At 42.9% G+C, this 20891-nt stretch overlaps 1 protein-coding gene across 2 annotated transcripts in view; it reads left to right on the top strand.

The window, feature by feature from the left end:
• The first annotated feature begins 16574 nt into the window (after window positions 1-16574).
• The window catches only part of DCT (dopachrome tautomerase), a 29536-nt gene continuing 25219 nt past the window's right edge, over window positions 16575-20891 (top strand). For both annotated transcript variants that reach the window (XM_036893872.2, XM_036893873.2), the window contains exon 1: window positions 16575-17250. In XM_036893872.2, the coding sequence (XP_036749767.2) occupies window positions 16824-17250 (427 nt within the window). In that variant the 5' untranslated portion in view covers window positions 16575-16823. The remainder of the gene's footprint in view (window positions 17251-20891) is intronic.

Genomic DNA, 20891 nt, shown 5'->3' with positions numbered 1-20891 from the left:
ATCTTTTTGTCATGTCACAGAGACTCACCCGTGGCTAACTTGTTTGATTTTCCCAACCACCTGATCAGATAGGTGTCAGATAGGCATTGGAAATCCATAGCAATAGTTCTCACAGTGGTGCGTATGGGCATTTTGAGTGGGATGGGCTTGGCCCATTGAATTCCAGGAATGAGCACACCCCCAGATCAGAAGCCAATGGCCTAGCGCCGCCAAGGGTGTGCATGGTGGTCGGGAACCTCTGCCTAAGCCAACAGGCAAGTGTCTACTTGCAGTGAAGCTGCTGAGCTCACACTGAACACAAACAGAAGCAGGAAGGCGCTTTGCCAACAGTTTGGGGGTGTAAATTTGGAACCGATGATTTTGGCTGACGATTAATTACATTTGCCGCACACAAGCATCACATGCCTTAAAAATAGCAAAGATCGCATCATTTTACATTAGCATCTCATTAACTCTGCATCTTGCCAGTTCGGCTTTGGATTAGGATAGACTAATGTTTATTTTCGCTTTGACTTTGATAAATGAGTTCAGCAAGCCAAGACATAAACAAATAAGACAGAAATAGTTTTACCTCGCTTATGCACAAGGAACACCACTCATTTTGCACATCAAACACAAACATGTAACTCATGAATGACCCTCAGAGAAAACCGGGGCCCCCACTTGATAATAATGTGGGCAATTTTTAAAAAGCAAGTGTTGGTTATATACCTACCTGTATTAGTTTTCCTCGAACTGCTGGAACAAATGACCACAGAATGGGTGGCTTATAGTGACAGAAATCTATTCTGTCATCGTGGTGCTGGCCAGAAGCCTGAGATCAAGATGCAGGCAGGTGGGGCTCCCTCTGGAGCCTCTGGGGAAGATCCTTCCTTGTCTCTTCCAGCTTCCGGTGGCTCCAGCCTCTCCCTTCAAAACTCTTTCCCTCCTTGAACTCATAACCACGACCCGAAGATCGTCTCCGGGCCTTTGTAATACTGCACCCTGTGGCTGGGACACTGCCTCCCTTCACAGCCCCTATTCTGGTGTCATGCCCAATGTCCCCACAGCCCTGTCTCTTTCTCTATCTCAGTGTGTCCACGTGCCTGACCCATGGCTCTCTTCTACCTCATTGTTGTGAGCCTGGTGCTTAGTGCAATGCCTGGTGTACAACAGGTGCTTAATAAACATTTTTTCAGTGAATGTGCTAATAAGCTAAGGAGGTTGGGAGGTAGAAAGGTCAAGTTACTTTCTATGTAGTAAATGTACTAATTTGTTTAACTTTCCCAACCACCTGATCAGATAGGTATGCACACCAGCTCCATTGTATAAATGGCAAAAATAGAGACTTGATGAGATAAAGGCACCCAAACTGCTTTAAAACCTTTTTGGAACAATTATTTAGAATGAAAGGAGCTAAAAATAAGTCGTGTGAAGTTGGCAGAGTAGAGGAGTCTGGAAGAGTCGCCACCAAATGTAAACGGAGTTATCTCCGAGAGGTGGGCTGTGCGATTCAGTTTCCGTTCTTGTTTATCTGAATGATTGTTTAAATGAAAGTGTATTTAGAACGTGAAGGCCAGCTGTGTTTAGGGCTGGAGTGTAGTGGGGGTGTAATCATCTCCTATGGAAAAAGGTTCAAGTCTGGGACGTGGGACCAGCCAGGGTATTAAGAGGAGGTTAGCTTAATGTTCTCAAGGTCTTGGAGCTTGAGTTTGGATTCAAGAGTCAAGTGATTTCTAATGTCATTGATTGCTTCTGGTGTAAAATTGTGGTGATGTTCAGCCACTGAGGATACCCTTTGCTTCTTTGTCCCATAAGAATATGTGTTTAAAGTTAGGCAGTCTAATTCGTGTGGCCACTTTTGCTTTTAAGCAGCTTGAAAAGATTATTCTCTTTGCTCTACTGCCATCAACAGGCACTGTTTGGTGTTTCAGAGAGAAAAAAGAATCCTTTCTCAGTGCTCTTCCTGCTTCTGGAATGGATATAAATAGTCTTATGCTTTTAGTTTTTTTTGTGTTAAATTTTATTCAGGAGATTAAATGGATAGCTCTCAAAGGCTTTCTGTTCAGCCTAGCCTATTTATTTATGTTTCTTTGACAATTTTAAGTGTGGGACTGAACAGACTATCAGCAAAGCCCTTCCTGTTAGGTTGGGTCCACCTGCATTCTCCCACTAATGGCTTCAGCAGGGCCCTGAGCGGGGGTGGGGTCCTATCCATCCATCTACATGCAGCCCTTGATGCACCAACACTGGGGGTCTGACTCCTCCAACATTATTCCTTTCCTGGGAGGTAAGCAGACTTGTGATTCTGTCTTGCTGTTGTCCTCTATCCTGTTTGAGTCCTGAGGACAGAAGCTCTTATTTAGACCTCTAAAAGGTTGCATGGTTCTAAAATTCTGGAATTTTCCCCTGAAAAGTGTAGAGCAGTTGTTTAGTCAGAGTTTTCCAGAGAAACAGAACCAATAGGATGTGTGCATGTATATATATACATACATACATATATGTGTGTGTATGTATGTATGTATATCAGAAGGAGACAGAGACAGAGAGATTTTAAGGAATTTAAGGAACGTGCTCCCAGGATTATGGAGGCTGGTATGCCTAAAATCTGCAGGGTGGGTCAGCAGGCTGGAGACTCAGGAAAGAGCTGATGTTGCAGGTCGAGTGTGAAGGTTGTCTGCTGGCAGAACTCCTTCTTGCTCCTCTGAGGTCAGTCTTGGTTCTATTAAGGCCTTCAACTGATTGACTGAGACCCACCCACATTATGGAGGGCAGTTTGCTTTACTCAAAGTCCACCAGTTCAAACATTCATTTGATCCAAAAACTCCCTTACAGAAATATCCAGAATAATGTTTGACCAAACATCTGGGCATCCAGTCACAATGACACGTAAAATTAAGCATCACAGCAGATTTTCCAGAGGCAAGACTAAAGAACATTTTTGAGGCACAACCTGATTCCATACCCATGGTGTTCCTTGTGAGTCTGAAAGGAAGCCCAGGACTCGGGTAGGGACAGGCTGGGGCACTGAGAAGTGTCTCTCATGGCCCTTGTCTGCAGCCCCCTGGGTTACTCTCCCCAGAACCTGCAGAAGCCCCTTTATCAATTTGCTTTGAAGTCCCCCAAATCCCAAAGTGCACTGCAGCCTGCTAGGCAGGATTTCCCAGGACGAGCAATGAGCAAGCAGGCTGGGCCCCTGGCGACTCTTCTGCTTTTCCCACCAGATGTGCAGAGCTGCGTCTGAGGCTCACCTAGGCTTACATGAAATGCAGGCCATCTTAGGGCAGGACTGGGCTGTAGAAAGCACTGGATAGTGTTGTCTGGAGGAAGCTGCATTTACCTCAAGCTTCTGTAGGGAAGCCAATTGCAGAATCTCACCAAATTGCAGGAAGCAAAGATATAGAAAGTGTGTTTCAGTCGTCGTGGTTAAATATTTTGCCGGGATACCCCAGAGACTGCTCACTTCACTGTGGAAAGAAGGCTGAACAATCTCAATATCATAAAAGCAAAGAGTAAAAATGCCACCCTAACCTGCTCCAAGAAAACAATTGATCCATAGAAACAAAATGCCCAGTGTATGAGGGAAATGAGTGTATCCTGCCAAAGAGAAGTGCATTGTTTATCAAACCCTTTGGGAACTAGATACTTTGCAAGACTGCGATATTGTCCACAAAACTACTAATATATTGTCTGTTAGTCTTAGAAATACCCCAGAAGATGTACACCAGAAGCTATTAAGTCCTTTGTCTTTTGTGGAAGAACACATTGTACTTTATGAGGGTATAGGTCAAAGAATTTAGTCAATGGGCCTGGAAAGGCAAAATTGCAAATGGTGCTTTAATTCTAAATGTAGCTGAAGATGTCTACTTGCAGTGGGAAAATAAGTATTTTCCCTGAATTAACCTGATTTAATATTCACATTTGACGGGCTACTTCAAGCAGAACTAATAGGTCATGAATAGGAGGCAGAGACACCGTGGGAAGAATGGCAAAACACTGGAGGGTTGTTACCCTTTCTCTGGGCTCCCAGAGCACTTCCCTGGGGCCTCTCCATGTTTTCCTCCATCATCAGAGCTGGCCCAGTGCCTGGCACACACCAGAGTCTCTGTATGTGTCAGTTGAATAAATATATGAGTGAAGAGACAGGAAGAAAACCAAAGTGTGGCCGTACAGGACGTTCTGCTGAACCGTAAGAAAGGAGGTAGTCCTTGCCTCCCCCTGGCTTACCAGTTGAGGTTATCTTGGTATCTGCAGCAGGCTGCAGTGAAATTTAGTTTTAATCAGGTTAGGATCTGCTGTTTCTCTTTAAAATTACCAGGGGATGGATAGAGTGGGGAGAAAATTACGAAGCATTTTATTAGAAGAGTATTAAGAAGGGAACTGGGCAACAAAATAAAAATGCAGGCAGTCAAAGTCCAGGTGGCTCCATTTTTGTGGCCATTCTGGTTCTGGATGATTTTCTGGGCCTCTGGCCCGGCCCAGGTCTTCTCTTCTTTTCTCAATCAGGTCTTCAAACAACTCTGCAAGTTTGACTCCTTCCCCGGAGGCTTGGGAGTTTTCATTTGTAAATCTTGGGGACCTAGCTCTAAGTGGAATCTATGTTACCCACCTATGTTTTGGCAAACAGCAAACCAACATTTGACCTGGGGGTTTGGGAGTCTGTCTGGTTGCCTCAAGGCCCTGGAGATCATGGTGATCTGGGATTGTTGGGAAACCAGCCTGGGATGGTTTGGCTGGTGTATGACCATCATTACATTGAACTGGTGACCTCTCGAAACCTCTGAGCAGTAGCGGGCAGCAAGAGGACTTGGCTTTCTATTGATACTTAAATATCAGCCAGATTTCACTCAACGTTGCCATCTCAGTGCTTTAGCAGTTAATAAAGGATGCTTGGCATACTAAATCCAAAATATGCCATACATAAATATCTTCTCTCCTTCACATCTCCAGTTTCTATGCCTTAGAACATCCAAATCATGTACCTTACCACTAGCCCATACTTGAAGAAAATCAATGAACTCTGCACATGCCATTGTAAGATCTCTGAGATGAGTGGAAAATGTTGATGACATGCCAGAATCCATTCCAAAAACAACTGGTATAACATACAACACTTAAGCTCTGAATTGATTAACCTGGATTGCACTTTACAGGGTTCAGAACAAGGTCAGAAGATAGGGTTGGGTAGCAGCGATATGTCATTGAAGGTGAGTGAATGTCGATGACAGAATGAATGGAGTATGAGGAAAGCAGAGAGAAGTCAGTTGGCAATGCTCAGAGGCATGCAGGTGTGTTACCCTTTCGGGAAGAGCCTGCTATCTAGATTTCTTTTATAAAACAGACTTAACATGCAGTGTCACTAGATATTATGGAGTAATCTTTGCATGAATTCTGCGGAGGTGCCATATTAAATTATTTATGACCAGATTTAAAAGAGATTCCTCCTAATTGAAATGTGAAATGATCACATTAAACCTAATGACTTTATAAAGGCTTATACAGTTAAGCCATGTTTCCTTCTCTCTTTGAGATATGGTCATTCCTCTGTCCTCTACAACTGTGGAGTTATTAGTATAGAGAGTGGGTAACAATTAACATTTAACAGAAATACTAAATTGTTAGTGGTGTGACATATTCCATAAAGGTCTCGTGTGATATTCTTATTTTCTCTCTGAATAGTTACATTTATATCCACATTTTAATGAGTATTCCAAAACCCACTAAAATTTAAACTCTGATGATAAGTGAAATACATTTTTCTTTAAGTTTGGCCTTAAAGGTGAAATTATTTCTTGGGCAATTGCAAGAAATAATTTCTCTTGGGAATGGAGTTGGTACAATCTTTCTGGAAGGCAATTTGAGAACACGTAACAAAAGCATTGAAAATAAACATGTACTTTAATACAACAATCCCACTTCTAGGAATTTAACCCACAGAAATGATCAACAATGAGTACAAGGACTAATCAGCAATGATATCTGTTGCACAATTGTTAATACAGGTGAAAAACTCTAAATAAACAATGTTAAATGCCCCCTATTAGGGAAACAATTAAATTACGATAATATCACAAATATTTGTTGTGCAATGAGTACATAGCCCTTAAAAATCAAATGAGAAAATTGCACACAATATGGAAAAAACTCTCATACAGAATGTAAAAATGATCACAATTTTGTTTAAAATTATATATATGTACTGAAAAGATTGAAAACATAACGGTGAAGATGTAAGCCAAGGTTATTTATCTCTGGGCAAAGGAATAATGGGTGAATTACTTTCTTCTTCGGCCTCTTTGATACTTTTTAAATATTCTATAATGAATCATTCTTTTGTAAGAGAGTAATGGTAGGTGAAGGCTAGGGAAGATCCTCAAGAAGCCAGACAGCAGAGGATTAAACAAGATTTCTCACACAGATGCCCTGACTTTGCCCACAGCGGAGGGTGTGTACAGAGGACCAAGGGGCGGAAGGGAAGACCAGTGCCCAGCAGGCATCCTTGAGAAGATTCCCTGCCCAGGAAATATTCAGAACGAAGGGGAAGGAACTAGTCTCAGGGAAATTCCCAGCAGAAGAGTAAGCCAGACTGCACCTGGAACGGACCTAAGGGACCCAAACAAGGGTGGAGGCTAGGGATGAAGGGACAAGGGAATAAAACTAGATCTCCAGGGGCGTGCCAGGAACCAGGACCCCGGGAGGCCAACCCCGGAAGGCAGATGTCACCAGCTGTGAGATCTGCAGGGGCCGGTGGCCCTGCGTGTGCCACAAAGACTGGCTGAGAGAGCTGGGGAGCTGGTGGTGGATTTAATGCAGGGTTTCTGGAGTTTCTGGTCTTGTAGGATGAGCTGGAGATTTGAACTTTTAGATGGAATCTGATTTTTTAACTGTTGGCACCTTACAATTTTTTTTTAGTTAATAGATTTTATTTTCTGGAGCTGTTTCAGGTTTTTAGAAAAATTGAGCAGAAACTAGGGAACATGTAACAAGATATACCATATGCCCCTTTCCCCCTGGCCCAGTTGCCCCTGTTATTAACAGCTCGCATTAGTGTGTTACATTTATTACAGCTGATGAGCCAATATGGATGCATTATTATGAACTCAAGCCCATAGTTTACATTAGGGTTCACTCTCGGTGTTGTACAGTCTATGGGTGTTGACAACCGTATGACAACGTGTATCCACCATGACAGCATCGTGCAGAATGATTTCACTGCCCTAAAGATCCTCTGTGCTCTACCTATTCATCCCTCCCTTCCCCGGAACCCTGGGCAAGCACTGATCTTTTTACTGTCTCCACAGTTTTGCCTATTCCGGAATGTCATGTAGTTGGAATAACACGGTAGGTAGTCTTTTCAATTGACTTTGTTTACTTAGCAACACACATTTAGGCCCTTACATGTCTTTTCCTGGCTTGATAGCTTATGTCTTTTTATCCATAAATAGAATATCATTTTATGGACACCCCAGTTTGTTTATCCATACACCTATTGAAGGAGACCTTCATTGTTCCTAGCACCTTTTTTTTTTTTTAAAAAAAAACACTTTATTGAGGAATAATTGACATACAATAACTGCACATAATTCAAGACTAAAATTTAAGAGTTTTCACCTACCTCTACACCAGTGAAACCATTGCCAAAGTCAAGATAATGATGGTATGTACCACCCCCAAAAGTTTCCTCATGCCTCTCTGTGATTCCTTCCTCACACTCCCCCCTGCACCCTGTCCCCAGGCAAACACTCTGCTTTCTGTCACTTGTGATTAATTTGCATTTTCACCTGAGAAAAGTGTATATAAATGGAATCATACAGCAGGAACCCTGTTTGTCTGGCTTCTTACACTCAGTGAAAGCAGGACCATGCATCCCCCCTGGATTCTGTCCAAGTCTACACTTCAAGATGCCAGCGAGTCTCCTGAGGATACTAACTAATAACATGGAGCCAGAGATTTGTGCTAATGTCAAAATCCCCTCATCAAATATCTCCTTACATATGATATTAGTTATTATGGAAAGAGCCCAAACCGTTCTTTCAGAGTCATGTTGCAAAAGAGTCTCCCCTCTCTTTAGTGCTGACATGAAGCATCTTCACAGTCTGACACAATGAACCTCCCAAGCACAGTGGACCCCCTGGGTGCTGTCCGTCTGCACGTCTGCCATGCTCTGATGCCACTGACGTGGCTTACTGAGACTGAGGGAAGCTTTCAGCCTTCCTTTGCTCTATACTTTGACAGCTGCAAATTATGGAAAAGCATTTTCAGTATATAATGAAATGGGAGATAAAAGGAGAATATAAAGATGTGTGTACTATAATTCCAATTTGATTAAAAAGAATATTGAAGGAATGAATAATTACATTCATCAGGAATAGTCAACAGCAAAAGATTACAATTATTTCTCGATGCAGTGATTTAAATTTTGAATTTTCTTCTCTGTACCTTTCTGTGCTTTTCGCGTTTTCTAAATGTAATGTATGCATTGTTATCAGAAGTAGTGTGGAAAAAATTTATATTAAACCCCAAATTTGGGCTTTTGATTTACAAGAAATTAGCAAGTTATTTGGAAAGGCTCTCATCCTTCAAACCCTAAGTAAACAAGGATAGTCATTGTTTATCATTCATTTCGTATTCATCCAGCAAACATTTATTATTCAGTTACTAGGTGCCAGGCTCGGTGTTAGATGCTGGATATAAAGATGAATAAACAGCAATTCCCTTCCCCTGGAAAGATCCCTCTACCGTCAATTAGTTATGCAGGTCAGTTTACTTATTTGAAGGAGTCAGTTAAGGCGGATTGGGGGTCGGGAGGTGCTTAAAATTTCAACTAGGAAGGAGGCTTTGAAAGAGAAGGAGAAATGTGCAGCTCCTGTTCTCAAGGACGTGGAACCTATTCCGATGACAAATGCCATTCCGCATGATTACACTGGGGCTCCCATCAGGGAAGGGCCTTTAAGTGCTTCAGTGTGGTGGCAACTGCGGTTATGTCATCGTGCCTGCTGACTCCCTTATTCTAGAGATGTTTACTTTCTGATAGTTGTAGATTCACATGCAGTTATAAGGAATAATACTGAAAGAGTTCGTGTGCCTTTCTCCAATGACACCTAGTGGTAACATCTTGCAAAACTATAGTACAATATCACGTATTCCACAGTTGTCAAAACCTAGGAAAAGGAGAAAGGGACAGCTTGGCTCCTCATCAAACCATGCAGCAGGAACCTCTCCTTTCCTTGGCAAGATTCTGCAACTCTGGCCCTTTCTCTCACACTTCAATGCAGGCCTCCTTCGAGACAGATTTTCCTTTGCATCTTAAAGTATTTAAGTACTTCCTTTAAAGGGTTCCATGGCAATCATCTTACATGGATGAAGTTGCCATATAACTGAAGGAACAGTTTCTAGTCGTCAGGTTGTGGGGGTCTCTATCGACAGCGAAACATAACCTGTGAACGTTCAGTGTGATTGCAGGAGTGGGAGGGAGACGGGGAAGGAGGGTTCCTGAAGGAGACCGTCAGCAGTGCGCACTCACGAAGGGGACTAGGCAGCGGCAGCCAGGTGAGCGCAGACTCCGGCCACAGCCAGAGTGCTGTGATGGAGGCAAGGAGGCTTCTCTTTCTCCTGCAAGCAGGGGAGCAGCCACACTCAGAGACTCTAAAGAGTTCAGTGTAAGATAACAATAGAGGGGGAAGAAAGGGAAAGCTTCCCCAGGAGGAGCCCAGCCTACCTCCTACCTCATGCAGAAGCAAAGGAGCTCCCTGGACCTTTCCAGAAGCTGGAGGGGCGAGGAAGTCAAGAGACCACCTGGATGTTCAAGTGAAGAGTTTATCCTTAAAGGTACAGTGCTTCTCATTCACACATCTGCTTAATAAATATCACTGAGCACTTTCTCTCTGCCCATCCCTAACTGTTGAGGTGGCAGAGAGATGAGAATTAAGAGTTACTTTTAAATATGAGGCGTTTGAGACAAAGATGAGAGACAAAAACATGTCCATACGGGGAAAGACATCTCATAGTTTGCTCACCCTGATTCCCTAGTGTCAGGAGAGGGCACTGTGCTATGATCAGGACACCGAGGTTCTGTTACTAAATTGCTTTGTGGTCTTGGGTTAAGTTATTTTTGACTGAATGGGCCTTGGTTTTGTCAAAGGAGAGTACTGGTCTAAACTACCTTTAAATTTCTCATCCAGATCTGTAGTTTTTGAGATGATATGGTTCAAGGAGACCATGGGTAGCACTACCAGGAGCTCCTGGCACTGCCTGACAAATGCTAACCATGCAGAAGTAGCCCCCCATCCACCCCGTGGGGAATTTCTGATGAGATGAAGAATTCTTTGTGTCACGGTAGAGCAGCTCCTAAGGCTACGGTGATGTCTCCCCGACTTCTCTTCAGCGTCTCTCCCCACCCACGTGACCCACAACAACTCTCCTTCTAAACCCGAAAGCTTGAGGATGAGCGAGGGTGGGCTGGTTGTGAGAAGAGAATGAGCTTACGAGTTTTAGTGACCAGTTTCACCATTTACCATGTGTTATGAGTGGAATTGTGTCCCCTCCACCAAATTTACGTGTCGAAGTCTTAACTCCAGTGCCTCAGAATGCAATACTATTTGGAAATAGGGTCCTGGCAGATCTATTTAGATGTAAGATGAGGTCATGCTGGACTAGAATAGAGTTGGCCCCTAAACCAATACACTGATGTCCATATAAAAATGGGAAATTTGGACACACACACGCACACACAGTGAGGACACCATGTGAAGACTGAAATCATGTTGCCACAGGTCAACGAAGTACCGGAAGCTGGGAGAGAGTCCTGGGACGGATCCTTCCCCGTGGCTTGCAGAGGGAACGGGGCCCTGCTGACACCCTGGTCTTGAACTTCCAGCCTCCAGAACTGTGAGAGGAAAAAGTTCTATTGTGACTCAGTTTGTGGTGCTTTGTGTTGAAGAAATCAAACAGGGAGGCCATTGGTCTGAGGTGGCTCGGATGCCTGGTAGTCCACCAGAACCTAAGCCAGAGCGAGTGTCTGTAACATTCTCAAGGTTAAGAGCAACCGGTCCCAGTCAGCCAGGCTTTCCCAAAGAGTGCCATCACATAAACCGCAGAAAATCAGACTAGTTCTTTGTTTGGCTTCTGCATCCTCTGTATAAAAACCTTGCCCTTAGCTCCAGTTGGCAGAGTGCCTCTAACCATTTCTGGGTTGGGGCTATCCAACCCAAATCCATGATTGCCAAAATAAACCCTTAAAATTTTAATATGCCTCAGTCTATCTTTTCATAGTTCCTTACAACAGCCGTAGCAAATTAATATACCATCTGTGTGATTAATATACCATTAATATACCATGTGTGAACTTGGGCAACTCTGACAAATTCTGTGAGTTCAAAAAATGCCCTCAGTGAAATTAAAGATGTATAAGGGGGTTTATTAGTATTTTAGAAAGGTGTTTCTTAGAAGGGTGCTTTACTCTTCAACTCTTCACTCTTCCTCTTTCCCTGTTCCCAAATGCGCACGACTTTGCTCGTTCACTTACAGCTTTATACTCCCTCGGGTCTTCAGTGAGGACAAACATATCGCCACCAAGAAGACTGCTCAGCCCTCCCGTGTATCTGCACCTTCTCCTGAGTTCTGGCTTTTGAATCATCCTGCTCAAGATGGAACCCATTTCCATGGCAAAAATGAACAGTTGGTGTTCGTAACTTCAATCGGTTTTGTTATGATGAAAATATTATGTTACTATAAGCTTCTCTTATAATGGAAGCTAAACCAAAACCTCTAAGAAATTATCTTGTTCTGTTTTTTCTTACACTAGAACACTTTTTAGAAAGAAAAAATTCATTACAGCCCAATTTACATTTAGTAGGCAGTTGCCTGCCATGATTTATAAGAACATACTTCTTTTTTTATAGCTTATAAAATGAATTGGAAGTTTAGAGTTATTCTTTTGGTGTGTGTGTGTGCGTGTGCATGTGTGTGTGTGTGTGTGCAGTTGGCCTATTAAAAGTAACTGAATTGTGCAGATGAGATTAAATGAAGAGTCATTTTCAAGCGGAGTGTCAGACAGACTCCACGGTCAGATGCTTTTTGACAGTACTTATAAAAAAATGAGCTCAGCGTAAAACATCAGATTCAGGTCAAGTATTTTGGGAAGGCGATTTATTTTATTTATTTTTCTTATTCTTAATGATAGAATTCATTTTTTGTCACCTCTTGAAATTAATAAGAGTGGTTTCAAATTTGATGGACCCTGCCCTTTAGTCCCCCTTCCAAGAGACATTTACTCACACAGACAGGCACACTCTTTCTTTCTCTCTCTCCTTCCAACCCAACCCCTTCACAAGTGAATTCACAGTTATGTACTTTATGTTTTTCACTTGACATTGTATTTTGGTGATCCCTCCAGACCTCAGACAGTCTTAAGTTTACATTATCAGTCTGTACAATCTCTTACAAATGTTTATGTGGTATTTGCTGAGTTTGATCAAAAGTGGGCAGAAAGGGGAGTGGTTCCCTCCATTCAAAAGATCTGCATTTTGAAGGAGGAGTAGCTATATTACTTAGCCAAGCCAGTCATTAAATTATAGGGGTAAACACAAAAAAATCCAAATGAAATACCCATTACCACAATGAAGGATAGAAGACAAAATGATCAAGTGAGAATTGGAGGGCACAAGTGTGCATAATGAAGGACTGAGATGCACTATAAAGATGGCTGACGCAAAATCTGAAATTAAAAAAAAACATGTTTGATGTAAATACAACCGTAAGGCTAGACTATCAAAAAATGCATGCAGGAGGGAAAATGAGCATCCAATTGAAATACCAGAAACCACACAGCCCATTCCTAACCCTTAATGCCTCTGAAGAACAATTCACACCACCAAGAAAAGAAAAGCTCTTAGATGTAGAAAGCAAAACCCTTATCAGGACAGATGCCGAGCATTTAGGAAACAATTTGGACACAGGCAAAAAAAATAATCTCTTTCCCCATGATGTGGCAGCAGAGAATAGATCAAAAGCTTTGGACAGAGGAGTCTAGCAGGGACTTAAAATGAAGGATTTTCACATTTAGAGGCATAGAGAAAAGAGCAGGCAACTGGTTGACAAGCAGAAGAAAGATTCAGATGATTTTTTTTGTATTAATCTTAACAACAGCTCTAAAACATTTACCACCTCATTCAATTGCTTAGCAGGCTTTGCACAGTCTCTTCCTCCTTTGAATGTAGTGAAGGCATGGGCTGGCATCCTATCCCCAAAGCTTTGCCCGCTCACCCTGCATCGTTCACTCACAATTTGTCTAAAGTATCTAATTCAATTGACTTCCCTGAGGGCTGACACACAAAATAAAACTATGCAGAACATCTCTTCGTTAAGAATCTTGCCTCAATTGTGCAAGGACAGGGTAAAATGAATTGCTTTCTAAGAAGGCACTTTTTTCTACTGTCAGATTATTTAGCTCTATGATACACAGCTGCCTCTTTTTACTGGTTTCAGAATATACCTTGATTTTATAGCTTTCAGTGGCAACAAATGGTCTCAACACACCCATGAAATATCCCCTCCTGGATTCTGCTGTTTGGTTTCCGACAAAGACTTTTCTTTTGGTAAATCAGGCAATATTTAATTACAGCCACACTCGTGATTTGATATCTTGGCTTTTGTCCTTTGCTCTCTGATTACTTACACCAACTTCTCAGGAATTCTATGTAAGCCCTGCTTGCTTACAAACAACAACTTGGCTGGGTGTTTATTACCTTTGGACTTGCCCAGAAATACACGTGTGCTCATATGTATGTCTCTGCTTCCTTTCTCAAGAGATTTTAGAAAGGCTGGAGAAGTACATAAATTTGAAAAAGGATAAAATAAGAATTTCAGAATCCAGGAACATAAGGGAAGGAAGTAATCAAAGTAGATACTGTATGAATCGGTTGCTTGACATGGGGTTGTTGAAAATTTGGCTCTAAGCTCCATTCTAGCCAAGGCAAAGAAAGAAACACTATCCTAAGGTGCACAGGGCTTTAAAGTTCAGGACAAGCCAGTTGCTATGAGGAAGCACAGCTTTTCTGGACACTGAGCCCTCAGAGAAGTCTCTCTTTTGGATCCTCATGAAAATGACACTGTGAAGTGTGTTACATGATATAAAAAAATGCCTTCGAAGTTTCATAGGATGTTTTCCCATAACATACTTTAATGTAAGCAGATGTATTAACACCAAAAGGTAATTCAGTTAATGTAAACCTAGGACAGACCAAAAATTCTCAACATCAGCCAGTTTCCTCCATCAGAGGAGGCTTCTTGATTCTATTCCGGCCCGATCCTAGCCTCGCGCCTGGAGCAGAGCAGAGAGCGACTACATTAGGCTGCCTTCCTACTCCGAACATCCCAGAATCGAGTAATAATAGGAACTAAAAAGGACACAAAAATCCAATGACCTTGAGGTAATCACAACATATACATAGCCTACAGCCACATCCTGTCAAATCCAAGTAAATCTCTTCAACTTTCTGAGAAGCATTCAGTCGCTTCCTTGCGACTCTGCTTCAGGTCAAATACTCAGTGACTCTTCCAAGCCTTTCTCACCTACCCAGCATTACTATTATTACTCCTTGGGGCAATTTGTTTCCCCTGCTCTCTTTCAAGGTGTGGAAACTCAGACTTGATGTTTCCTTGGGATAGATGAACACTGCTCTGCCTTTATGGAGGATGATTGTGGATGTGGGGAGGACACCACAGATGAAGTTACATTTATCAACAAATATTTATGAAGTGGTTATGATGTGCTAGACTATATTTATGTAATTGCAGCCTTTTGAAGCCTTTTCCCCTAACCATTTAAGCCTCTTCATCCAAGCCTAAGTGAGCACACAAAAACTCTGGGCCTCCACCATTCTAGGAGGAGAGCAGCAAATGGTGTCAATTCCTCCAGTGCGGACAAGCAGACAGTTGGCTAAGGGCATGGCTTCCTTCGGAAGCACCAGTGGGGCCCGGAGTAGTTCAGTGAACTCTAAGGGTTTCCTGTGCTGAAGTCTCAAGGTCAGAGTCATGGATCCATTTGAGAAGCTAACCAAATCTACGAATCTTCTTCATCAAAAAAGACCCGTGGCTCCGTTCTCCATACAATGTCAGGATGTTCGAGGATCCCCCGAAGTGTACGCTGTAGCCCAGGAGTTGGGAGCCTCTGAGTGGCATGCCCCGGGGTCTTGCCTTAGACCTCTGCTCTTTTTGTCATTTTCATGGGGGAGTGGGCTCTGAAGACAATGACGACAGGCCCACCGATGTGTGGTTAAGACAAAGGTGGGAATGGAAGAAATCTACATTGCTTGGCACACCAATTTACTGTAACAGCACTTAATAGAGGTGCAAGCAAACTCTTGCATTTAGACCTTGTTACGGGCTGAATTATATTCCCTCAAAATTAGTATGTTGAAACCCTAACCTCTAGTGCCTCCAAATGTGACTGTCAGCGGAAATAGGGCCTTTAAAGAGGTGTTTAAGGTAAAAGGAGGCCATTTAAGGTGAGCCCCATTGCTGTACAGTCAGAGCTGAGAACTGCCATTTAACTAGTCACAACAACTTAGTAGCATGGGAATAATGCAGAGCTACATGGACAGGAACATCCAAATAACATTTTTTCTAACCTTAGGAATTTTCTTTGGACATAACATTCTGTATCTTTATGCCAAAATACGAAGTAGTTTTAGAAACTGTCTGAAACAGTTCTCCATCAGCTGTTGTGCAGGCTCTTCCGGCCCTAAGACAGTCCTGTTTGCACCATGAGGGGATAGGTGGCTGCTCTGACGAGGGCCACCACTATTGATCTGGATGGTCCCCTGGCTACCCCCAGAAGCACTAGGGGAGGCATTGTCTTCTAGATTGAAGCTTGATAATGCTTAACCTTAACATAAATCAAAAGCTGTCACTTGCAAGTCCTTGCTCCACATTGTCCCACTGCCTTCCCTTCAATTGGATAATGATCATTTTGAATTTCTGGGGGCATGGTACTTTGTGTAATTAAAAAAAAACCCTGCTGCCTAGATGTGTTGAATGGGAGAATAGAACTTTATTATTTGGAGGGAAGAGGGTCCCTAATGGTGGAACAAAGCAATTCCTTGTATGTAAGCCCTAAATAAATGTTTCTTTATTTCTGAAGTTGTGTGACCTCTTGTCGTGGTCTTCCTAGCGTGTCAGGGAGCAGTCAGGAGTGAATTGCAGTTAGCAATGCGTGCTTGTCTGTAAAGGCCCTTTGAGGAGCTCACTGCCTCTACTGACTCCCTGGGAAGTCTGGGGCCACAAGCTTGGCTGGAGTGCATGAGCCTAGATAATGAAGATGGTTTTGCCCTCTTGAAACAAAGCCAGAAACTGTATGTACTTCATTGTGCACTTTGGGTCATGTGCTAACAGTGAGGGTTTCTCTAATGCTAAACCCACTAATGACGGCTTCTCCCAGCCTTTACACACACCCACCCCACAAGGCCCCGTGATTTGGCAAACCAAACAGAATAAAGGCAGCATGGTGTTTGGCTTTTGAACTGAGTTCAAGGCAATTAAAGTCATGGGCTAAAGAGGAGGGAGGGGGCTTAGAAATGCCAGTATAATAAGTAGTATGACTGGAGCTGTCCGTAAATTAACTCAATTAGACAAAGCCTGATTTAACGGGGGGAAGATGAGAAGCATTACCCTCATTAAATCTGGCTGTTGGAGGTGCTTCTAATGGAATTAAACTTGTTTTGTGTGAATCACATAAAATAGTCTGTGCATGTGCACATACCCATGTGCACACACATGGGAGTTGTGATTCTTGTGGGTATTTTTTAATAAGGAGAGGAATAGAATGCAAAACAAAAATATACCAAATGGAAAAATATTCCAGACCCCAAATTGAAAACCAAGTGAATGCTCAAAAACTCGAGAGTGAAAGACAAGGAGGAAGGCAGTCTAAACACAAGGAGTGGAGAGCCAGAGAGAGTTCTCCTAATTATAAACCCATGGGCCCCCTTCGGTGGGGGCTGGTGTTCAGTTGCCTGGCCTGTGGAATCCTGCCTGGAGCCTGGGCGCAGTTCCCCCGGGTCTGCATGACTGTGGACAGCCTGCTGTCCAAGGAGTGCTGCCCGCCACTGGGAGCGGAGCCGGCCAATGTCTGTGGCTCTCAGGAGGGCCGGGGCCAGTGCGCCGAGGTGCCCACTGACACCAGGCCCTGGAGTGGTCCCTACGTCCTGCGAAACCTGGATGACCGAGAACGGTGGCCAAGGAAATTCTTTGACCGGACCTGCAGGTGCACAGGTGAGGGGGGCAGCGCTGGGCAGGCTCCAGTTGGGTGGGGAGAACCCTCTGGGAGAGGAGCCCCTTCTAAGGAAGAGCTCGTTAGACTGGGCTTTGACAGGTACATCCAGTTTGTGTTTTTGTAGGTGGCAAATAGGGTCAGGCTGGTGTGTCTCAGTTATATTCTTCACACCCTCTGGTACATCTTGTTATGGAAACTAAACAAATGTTACACAGGCCAAGCCTGGTTATATGAACTCCTGCCAGCACACCATTGGCTTGTGTGCTGGAAGGAGAAGCTGAAGGGCTCCCGATTCAGCTTTGAAACTCAGAGCAAGTCTGTTCAGGATGCAGTCAGTTGTCCTCCTTGTCCGACATGCGTTTGCACTTGTTGGAAAGGTGGGCGGGCGAGGCTTGGCAACGAGAGGACAGGCGTCCACGGCAGGCATGTTCCAGGCCTCATCTCAGCATTTCTAATCATTTGAACAGGTTTTGGGGCAGGGCACGGCTTGGCCCGAGCTGTAACTCGGCCAAAGTTGGAAAGCTCTCGGCAGAACGACCTTCTTCAGAGAGCTGGGGAAGGAAGAGTTATGAGACAATGGCTTTTTTTTCTCTCTCTGGCCTGGATGTGGGCATTTCAGAATTTGCTCAGTGTCCCTCTTTTAGACCTTGATCTCTCTTAATACCCGTTTCTTTGAAATCTCCGCGGGCATTGCTTATTCCCCCGGCTTGTCTGAGTCTCCTCCAGTTCTCTGGGGTAGCGCTGCCCTCGGGGTTCAGCAGCCGTGCACAGCAGTGATAAACACTCAGCGGCTGGCAGGACATGAGAAACACAAAAAGTGCAAGCGGCAACTTTGGTAAAATCCTCAGACTCTGCTCTGCAGGGGCCAGCTGCCTAAGAATGCTTCCTTTTTAAATTAGTTTTTCTACTTATGTTCTCATAGGATGCTGGGACATAGGAAAATACAGGTCATTGAGCTACAGAAGGGTGTAAAAAGGTAAACTAAGGGAAGGTACAAAGGATGTGATGTTGTTGTAGGAAGGAGACGAGATTTTTTAACCTTTAGACAATTTTGGCTTCATAACATTCTGTGATGATTCAAAGGATTCGTTTTGCCTTGGGCATTCATTGTGAGAAAAGTTTTAAATAGCATATTGAATATATACTATCTGGCTTTTTCTAAGCTAATTGAACATTTGCTTCCATAGACATTATCTCGTAGATTCTCATGGCTTTTCAGTCTGAGAAATACCAGGTTTCATATTACCCCTGTGATTGGAAGACACACTCACTATACAGTCACTTCTTTGTCTGTGACTCAAAAATTCTTTGAGAACATTACTTGCAGATCAATCAGTGGTAGACTGTCCCAGCTTACAAAAGTTGGGACTCTCCATTTCATAGAATTCTGGGGCAGAAGATATTAGGAAATCAGATGAAACTGTTAACCCTTCTTATCATCGTCTACTTTATTTTTTTTGACGTGGCACAAGTTTTACTTTCTGTCTGTCTTTTCTTTTTAAGGTGGGGATGGAAAGAACAGAGAGTGGCAGAGTAGCAGGGAAATGGCAATCTCCCTTTCCTGAAGGAATGCTTACACATTGTCCTCCAGAAGTAACAGGAAGTTAGGGTCACAGCAACCAACTTTCAAAGCATAAAAAGGGCTCCCTTGCTGTGGAGGATAAACCTACCTACAAGGCAGTATGGCAGAAACAAGGCCTGTCCTGTAAGCCAGGCTTCCTCAGGGTGTATGGCTTTCATGCCCAGCCACTGTCAAGACCACGAGTGCCCCAAGATCCACCACCAGGTTGTGGCTTGTTTCCCCTCCTCGGTGATTTGTCTGCCTCGACTCATTCAGGGCCACAGCTCTTCCCATTAACAGCTTTGGATGACTCCACTTCTGTTGGCTAGATGGTTTTTCCCTTTGAGTCTCAGGGAAGCAGGCTAAGTCCTTAGTGACTGAGCTGGAAAGGTAATTAACACACACAATAAACACCACTGTGTGATGTGTCATGTGTCCCAAAGCAAGACACATGTCCTTCACTTTATTCTCCTCCAAAGAGTGAGTTGCTTGCCTTCCAAGGGTAGCATTTTCATGGACTGCGAAGCAGTCCTCAGAATTTAAACCTAATCTTGAACCCCCACAAACCCTCTTCTTTGGCATCATCATTCTTTTGCATATAGGCCCCCGGGATGTTTCTAGGTCACCCACAATTTATTAAGGGAGAGATGTAGATTAGCTTCTGGCAACCAGATTATTGATGACCCTGAACTTTGTTAATTCAATGGAAAAATAAACACATCATTCATCTATCGATGGACACTTAAGTTGCTTCCTCTCTTGGCTGTTGGGAATAGTGCTGCAATGACATAGGCGTGCATGTATTTCTACAAGATGGTGATTTCAGTGCTTTTGGATAAACACCCAGAAATGGGATTGCTGGATCATAATGGTAGTTCTATTTTTACTTTTTTGAGGAAACTGTACTATTTTTTTCCATAGCAGTCACACTATTTTGCATTCCCACCAACAGTGCGCAAGGGTTCCAGTTTTTCCACATCCTAGCCAAGCAGTATATACATTAAATGAAACACTATTCAGCTTTTAAAAAGAAGGAAATCCTGCAATATGTGACAACATGGATGAAGCTGGAGGACATTATGCTAAGAAAGTAAATTAATTACAGAAAGACAAACATTGAATGATGCCACTGACGTGAGGTATCTAAAAATACTCAAACTCATAGAATCAAAGAGTGGAATGGTGGTTACCAGGGCCTGGGTGCAGGAAAAGCAAAATGGGGAGTTATGAACCAAGGGACATGAGTTTCAGTTAAGCAAGATGAATAAGTTCAGTGATCTACTGTCCAACATTGTTCCTAGAGTCAGTAATAAAATAGAGCTTAACAAAAAAAGAAAAAACAAAATTAAACAAAAAGATGTTTTAAGGGCATAGATCTCATGTTAAATGTTCTATCACAATAACACAAAATTAAAATAAAAACATATTATAGTATCCACGATCTTGAAGCTGGTAGAAGACATTAGCTTAATAAATAGAGATAAATAAAAACTCTGAAGGGGAAAAAGGCCTGAACTATGCACTCAAATTTTCTAGGGAGAACTGGCCTATTTCCTGTAGGGATCAATTGAAACAAAAAAATTACTGGACTTAATTGTCAGGAAGAGCTGAATTTCAGGAGATGGGCATTAGCCGTTCATCTTATAAGTCTTAACTTGCTAGTTAGCATTTCTGAGAATATACTAGTTCCAGCTGTCTTAGGGCTTTTGAAATGTGTATGCTAAATAGTGTTTGAACAGTTGTCTGAGAACTTCTTCTCTGTACAGATGACTAAGGGCCTCCATTTTCCAGTCTCTGAAATGGGGATAATGATGATAAACCCACACTTGTAAAACCCTTTTGAGCTCTGTAGATGAAAGGCCCTGTGTGAGTATAAAGTATTGTTATTAAAATAATAGAATCTCTAATTAAAAGGAACAGGGTATTTAGAGCTCCTTGTAAACTCGCTAATCGTTGCTCTTTAAGCTTATTTACTCTAAAGCCTTCTGAGGTTGAGCTGCTGTAGGTCATGTAGGGACGTGAATTGTTTGGTCTTTCTTACTCTTTTTCCATTATTTATCCCAGTCCTAAGTAGGTATA

This window comes from Manis pentadactyla, chromosome 17 (genome assembly GCF_030020395.1).
Source record: "Manis pentadactyla isolate mManPen7 chromosome 17, mManPen7.hap1, whole genome shotgun sequence".
Taxonomy (NCBI): Eukaryota; Metazoa; Chordata; class Mammalia; order Pholidota; family Manidae; genus Manis; species Manis pentadactyla.
The sequence above is the reverse complement of the archived record's forward strand: the minus strand, read 5'-3'. Positions and strand labels throughout refer to the sequence as shown.